The sequence below is a fragment of the Rattus norvegicus genome, chromosome 15, assembly GCF_021556685.1.
Source record: "Rattus norvegicus strain SHRSP/BbbUtx chromosome 15, alternate assembly SHRSP_T2T, whole genome shotgun sequence".
Taxonomy (NCBI): domain Eukaryota; kingdom Metazoa; phylum Chordata; class Mammalia; order Rodentia; family Muridae; genus Rattus; species Rattus norvegicus.
In genome coordinates, this window is record NC_141548.1 from 45918541 (window position 1) to 45926074 (window position 7534).

General features: G+C 46.0%; 1 protein-coding gene across 1 annotated transcript; it reads left to right on the forward strand.

Moving 5' to 3' along the window:
* Positions 1 to 497: 497 nt before the first annotated feature.
* On the forward strand, positions 498 to 4371 carry Nefl (neurofilament light chain). The gene is made up of 4 exons (NM_031783.2): positions 498 to 1609; positions 2541 to 2665; positions 3049 to 3368; positions 3903 to 4371. The coding sequence occupies exons 1-4, from the start codon at positions 563 to 565 to the stop codon at positions 4037 to 4039; spliced, it is 1629 nt and encodes a 542-aa protein (NP_113971.1). The 5' UTR covers positions 498 to 562; the 3' UTR covers positions 4040 to 4371.
* The last annotated feature ends 3163 nt before the right edge of the window (positions 4372 to 7534 follow it).

Consider the following 7534-nt stretch of genomic DNA (forward strand, 5'->3'; position numbering starts at 1 on the left):
GGCCTTACAACCATGCTCCTTAAATAAGAATCACGGTGCTTGAGAGGGTCCCTGAGGCAGAAAGGGCGAGCCAGGGGCGGACTGGGGTAGGGTGAGGGTGTCTTTGTGACATTAGATGTTAAAAGTTGATGTGTCAGTAGGGACCTATTATTTGGAAATTTTAAGGGTCCTAGTGAGGCGGGTTTTAGGTATTGACAGGCAGGATGGGTCGGGGGAGTAGGAAAGGAATGAGCAGGGAAGTTATGGGGGTTTCAGAGAAAGTAGGGGGCCTCAGAGAAAAGCGGCCAGGCGGGAGCCGCAGTCCGCTAGCCTCCTGTCGCTCGCCCCCGCCTTTGCTCTTGCGCAGAATCCTCCCCTTGGCTGCAGCAGCACGCTGCCCCCACTGGCCTGCGCAACGCGATCGATCACAGTCTGCGTCAGAGTCCCGGCGTATAAATAGAGGTGGCAGGACAGCCCAGAGCCGCACACAGCCATCCATCCTTCCCTTTCCCTCTTCTCCCCGGTTCTTCTCTCTAGGTCCCCTATCTCCGCCCCGGGCCTGAGGGGCGCACCGACCGCCACCATGAGTTCGTTCAGCTACGAGCCGTACTTTTCGACCTCCTACAAGCGGCGCTACGTGGAGACGCCCCGGGTGCACATCTCCAGCGTGCGCAGCGGCTACAGCACGGCGCGCTCTGCGTACTCCAGCTACTCCGCGCCCGTCTCCTCCTCTCTGTCGGTGCGCCGCAGCTACTCATCCAGCTCCGGCTCTTTGATGCCCAGCCTGGAGAACCTCGATCTGAGCCAGGTAGCCGCCATCAGCAACGACCTCAAGTCTATCCGCACACAGGAGAAGGCACAGCTGCAGGACCTCAACGATCGCTTCGCCAGCTTCATCGAGCGCGTGCACGAGCTGGAGCAGCAGAACAAGGTCCTGGAAGCCGAGCTGTTGGTGCTGCGCCAGAAGCACTCAGAGCCTTCCCGCTTCCGCGCCCTGTATGAGCAGGAGATCCGTGATCTGCGACTGGCGGCCGAAGACGCCACTAACGAGAAGCAGGCGCTGCAGGGCGAGCGCGAGGGGCTGGAGGAGACTCTGCGCAACCTGCAGGCTCGCTACGAGGAGGAGGTGCTGAGCCGCGAGGACGCCGAGGGCCGGCTGATGGAAGCCCGCAAAGGCGCGGATGAGGCTGCGCTCGCCCGCGCCGAGCTGGAGAAGCGCATCGACAGCCTGATGGACGAGATAGCCTTCCTGAAAAAGGTGCACGAGGAAGAGATCGCCGAGCTGCAGGCTCAGATCCAGTATGCTCAGATCTCCGTGGAGATGGACGTGTCCTCCAAGCCCGACCTCTCCGCCGCTCTCAAGGACATCCGCGCTCAGTACGAGAAGCTGGCCGCCAAGAATATGCAGAATGCCGAAGAGTGGTTCAAGAGCCGCTTCACGGTGCTAACCGAGAGCGCCGCCAAGAACACCGACGCAGTGCGCGCTGCCAAGGACGAGGTGTCGGAAAGCCGCCGCCTACTTAAGGCTAAGACCCTGGAGATCGAAGCCTGCCGGGGTATGAACGAAGCTCTAGAGAAGCAGCTGCAGGAGCTGGAGGACAAGCAGAATGCAGACATCAGCGCCATGCAGGTTTGGCAGGGTTTAAGCTCAGTGGGAGCGGGGAGGTCCACACTCGGGGTGGGGGTGCAAGGTATATCCAGAGAGTGAACGCTAGGGGGTCCTAGAGCACAGAGCAGCTATCCTAGGGATTGGCTTCAGAGATGTGGAAAAGATGGGGCATTTGGAGGGGGCGGGGCGCGACTGCTGCTTGGGAATTGCTTGTTCTGGTTGAATCAGTGTTCTTAGGGGTGAGTTGGGAGGAATGGGCGGAGGGCGTTGAAGTTGGGCGTTGCCACCAGTCTAATGCCTACTCTCTACTGACAACCCTTAATTGACTCCAAGTTACCCTCAGGACTTCCTGGATCTCCTGGCTAATAAATATGGCGGCTAGCTCTCTCTCACCCAGCCTTGGGATAGTTTTGTTTTTAACAGGGACACAAGAATACAGTCACAATATTTTATATCAATTAATCACTGATATCCATTTAAAAAAATAAGTTCTTCATATTTGGGGGAGAAGAAATAGAGTTGTGGAAAGCATTTTAGACAAATATACAATTTTATTTTTATTTATATATTTATTTAGACAAACATATATTCACATGCACACACACACACACACATTCCCCTCCCCAAATGTGACCTGGCTAAAAGAAGTATGACTAATAATAATAGTAATAATAATAATAATAATAATAATTATAAATTGGGTAGTTTTAAAAGACAGTTTACCATAATCAATAGATTGAGGACAATTTTCAAAATTGCTCATATCAGTCTACTCCCCTCCTCTTCTTCCTCTTCTCTTACATCACTAGACTGAACATTTTAGGCCACCCCCCCTATTTCTTGTAGGTGTACACTTTGTAGTTACTAAGTGCCAGGACTTAGCACGAATACTACAGTAAAACAAATGCAGTAGAGATTTGTGTTTTGAATTTTGAAAACGATCTTCCAACAGGACACAATCAACAAACTGGAGAATGAGCTGCGAAGCACGAAGAGCGAGATGGCCAGGTACCTGAAGGAGTACCAGGACCTCCTCAATGTCAAGATGGCATTGGACATTGAGATTGCAGCTTACAGGTAACATCAGAATGGTTTGGGCAGTGGGCATGGCAGCTCAGGGCGGAGCAGATGACCCAGAGTCAGTGCAGAGTTATATTGAATCACAGTGTTTTAGATTAGTCCTGCTTTGGTGTTCCTCCAAGACGGTACAAATGTGCAAGGAGTTAACCCCGATGTAACATAAGTCTTGTTCTTAGCATTCATATTTTAAATCTAGTAGGTCTTTCTGGGCGGGCTCTATCATGAGCTCCTTATTAAATCTTGATGGTACCTAACCCTGTTTGTCCTTGTATTTGCCTTTGACCTTGGTTGTGGGGAAAAATAATGAATGTGTGCTTAGAGCAAGTCATGAACACATCCATTGTTGGTCTAACTGTACCCTTCATTCCCTTCCCCACCAGGAAACTCTTGGAAGGCGAAGAAACCAGGCTCAGTTTCACCAGCGTGGGTAGCATAACCAGCGGCTACTCTCAGAGCTCGCAGGTCTTTGGCCGTTCTGCTTACAGTGGCTTGCAGAGCAGCTCCTACTTGATGTCTGCTCGAGCATTCCCAGCCTACTATACCAGCCACGTCCAGGAAGAGCAGTCAGAGGTGGAGGAGACCATTGAGGCTACGAAAGCTGAGGAGGCCAAGGATGAGCCCCCCTCTGAAGGAGAAGCAGAAGAGGAGGAGAAGGAGAAAGAGGAGGGGGAGGAAGAGGAAGGTGCTGAGGAGGAAGAAGGTATGTAAAACATAAAGACCTTTCAGAATCTCTATTGCAAACTGGTTGTGGATATTTACTGGGAGATCCATGAGCTATGCAGGCCTTGCTCTCCTAGAGATCCATGTGGGTTTTTCAGTCATAAACAATACATATACGATGAGAACACATGTGTTTAATGAGTGCAGATGATAAATTGTAAAAGGTTCATATACAATCATTTAACATAGTGGTTTGGTACCCAAAGGAAGACTTGATGGTGGCCCAAAGACGAAGAGATGATTGCGCCCTAAAGAACACGAGTGCCAGACACATACAAATATTGAGGCCAGGTCTTGGAGAGATGAACCTCCAGCACCTGGAAGTAACCTCCTTTTACATTGTGTGTGCAAATTGTTCATGGCAAGCACTGTCTGTAACATGTCCTTCAGGAGAGTGGGGTCAAGAGGTTTTTAGACACAGACTGCCAATAGTATCTAGTAACCTGCAAAGCCTCAGTAGACATGTTTTGCCTAGACTTAACCTGGAGTTTGTATTTTTCTTCTTATGTTCAAGCTGCCAAGGATGAGTCTGAAGATGCCAAAGAAGAAGAAGGTGGTGAGGGTGAAGAGGAAGACACCAAAGAGTCAGAAGAGGAAGAGAAGAAAGAGGAAAGTGCTGGGGAGGAGCAAGCTGCTAAGAAGAAAGATTGAGCCCCATTCCCAACTATCCCAGGAAAAAAGTCTCCCCAAATCAGGTCAACCTCATCACCAAACCAACCAGTTGAGTTCCAGATCCTATACAGATTAAGAAGTCAATATATGTATAATTCTGAGATGACTTAGGTTGGACATTCAATGTTGTGCTATGACTTTCCTCCTTATGCAGAGTATCTGTTTGCTTGCAGAGTGGCTTTCTGGCTTGCTGCCAACCTGTGCATGGTCCATGCTTATGAGTTCAGGATCTACGGCAATGTGAATCACACAGATGTTTACAATAATAATAATAAAAAAACCACACATACACAACATGAATAAATGAATTCACTAATGTTCATGTGCAACTTCATGGAAAAATAGTCATTTGAAACTTCAGTGGTTAGAAATTAAAGACCTCGAGTTATGTGCAATAAATAGTAAATAAAGTTACAGTGGATGACATATGTTTTGCTGTGGTTTTTACTTAATTAAAATACCTTAAATAAGGCACCAACCTAAGCCATGTATAAGTGGACTACTGACCTCCAGTATTTTATGAAGTAAAGATGGTAGTGAGTGCAGTGAATAATTGGATATTCTGAGGGATAGACAAATAGATCAAGACTACAAAATATAGCAAACTTTACTGATGATGAGCGTGAGTGAGAGCATTCATGATTAACACCCTGCAAAACACACAATGCTAGCTGGAGAGATGGCTTTCTAAAAGACAATTTTGAAATTATGATGGACTAGTAGTGCAACCTGGATAGACTATGAATCCTACACGGTTGTCACTATGGTTATATTTTTAATATAGTCTTGAATATCATGGGCATAAATTAAAATCTGAGCCCATGACATAATTAAGAGGGATGACATGGGGTGAAGTAAGATAATCAAAGTTATCTGCCACTGCAAACATGTTGCCTGGAATCCTGAACTCATGAATGGTGTGTCATCTGCTTAATTCTACTGCCTCACATAATTGCCTTTAATGCTATACATTTAAAAACCCTTTAAAGACCACACAAGCAGGTAATGGAATTATATTATTATCACTTCTTGGGGGAGAGAATAAATCTGTGTGCTGCATTGTCATTGATCTGCATGTCTTAATTGGTAAATATTTGGATTTCAATGCCTGGTTGGACACTACATCACATCTATCTCCCATCCATCCACATCCATGGTAAAGCCGCGACAACTCTTGCACTTGTGTTTGGTGTGGAATATAGATGATGTCTTTGCCTATCTACTGCTCTGGTGTTCTTCTATGGCTCTGATATTCTGAAGGAACTGTTTTGTTTGTTGATTTCTTTGCTACTTGCTATTTAGATGACCTTTGAGACATAGGGATGTTACCTAAACCCAAAGTGGTCTCCATTTAAAGTTACACAGTCTCTTTGCATCACTTACTTCTACTTAAATATGTGTTACCATACAAATAGGCAAAGCATTTCTTTATCTATCATGATGTGAGTTTAAAGTGTGAGAGCTCTTACATCCCTTTGTAGATAGGAAGCTCCTAGTCTGCAAGCTTTTCACACACATCAGTCATGAGTTGATGCAAACGTTTGGTTGGCTTAAGAAATACTTGATTGAAGATCACAGTTCCGTACTCAATCCTGTGTGCCATAATAAAATATTGAAAAATCTAAATACAATGAGTGTGTTGTCTTTTTTATAAAAAAAATTCCTCTAATTTGAGTCACTGGCCCCCGCCCGGCCCCCGCCCTGGCTCTGTACAGCCACAGGCTGTGACTGTCATTCTTCATCCCCTATCTCAGTGACCCTCCGCCCCAGTGATCTGGTCCATGATATAATTAAAAAAATAACTTTTAACCCATATATGATTTTCAGTGGGAAAGTAAGACTATCCAAGGTCTTCTTAAGGAAGTACAAAACAGATACTCCTTCGTGAAATTATACCCCTTGTATTTTCTCCTTCTCAAACCCATGGATTTCTTGAATCCACAAGCACCTCCCCATGCATTCTGAGACTGCCCCCAAGGACTTCATCAGTGTGTACTGGGGCCACTGAAATCAGCATCCTGTAATAGTACCTGGTCCCTTCTTCTTGGGTCTTGAACTCTGACTAGAGTCGTGAGGGAATGTAGAAAGGACTGTGATGTTGAAGACATGACAAATACATGGTTATGGTAAATCTGGGGTCAGGTGGACCATGTGTTCTGATAACCCCCAACTACTAACTCCACAACCCAGAACTTCATCGAGTTTAGTTGGGTACACTACAGGGAAGGAGCTGATGAGTCTGGATAGGAGGTCTGTATAGGTGAACACTCTCAAATGGTAAGCATATAGGGTAGGAGTGGTAGGAGTCGAGGAAGCTACAATTGCTAGATTTTGTACACACTGATAAATTATCTAAGAATGCCAGAGGGACCAGAGGAAGAAGGCTTTGCCAATTCTGAGTCTGAGTCATATGGGAAAGGCTTTACTGTTTGATCATGGCTTTGGTCCTTGTCATGGCTGTGTGCATGTCAACAACACACATTCACATGGGGCTGCTTCTGTTACCTACATAATAGATTAATCATTGGGAAAGCCAAGTTCAATCAGGACACATCCCCTCCTGACTAAACTCTCTTGTAGCTTTCTATTCATTTGCATATAAAACTCAGAATCTTTAATGTCATCTACACAGCTTGCTGTTGTGTAACTTTCCTGAAACTGACACATTGCATCCTTCAAGGAAATTCTTTAAGCAGAAAGATAACCCAAAATATATTCAGGAAGTTCCCAAAACTGATCAGATTCACTAGGCCCCTTCCCTACCAGAGTAAGCAATAAAAGCTGAGAGTTGTCCTCAGATGGAAGAGAGATGGACTGCAAAGAAGATTCTAGGCAGAGCCAAACTGCAATAAAGACTCTAAAACAAGCAAAGCTGCAAAGACAGACCACATCAGCTTCCTGGAAGAAGCAGAAACTAGCAGAGCTTCCTGGAAGAGGTTTAGATCAATCGAGGCACCTGGAAAGGACACTGTCCAACCTGTTGAGCTACTGTAGGCTGTGCAGCATATTGTAGGTTCCTAGCTTTGTGAGCTGTCACCCATACTGGAGTGGGCTTTGGTGCTACACATGTCTTTGAGTCATTTCTGCTCCTGTAAGTAACTCCTCATCCATATTCCTGTAAGTAACCCCAATAATACAGATTGGTCTGCCAAGTTGGTCCTTTGGTGGTGTTAATACTTTGGTCTGTTGCAGGATCCCTATTTGAGGTGAGTAGACATGAGTGTTGCTTGTCTCCAGGAAATGTTTTGTCACAAAACTGGCAGGATCTCAGCCTTACCTATTTCTTTTTACCCAGACTGTATGTATTTCTCTGCCCTTCACTCTGGGTGCTCCAACTACCTTGATCTTTTGGTCCCATCCTCATTTGTGCCTGACAGCTTACGCTCACAATTCAGTTACAGGCTGATTAGTGTTCTTAGGAAGCCTTGTTGACCTCTTCAGTCAGTCAAATGTCTCTGTTAAATGTGCTCATAA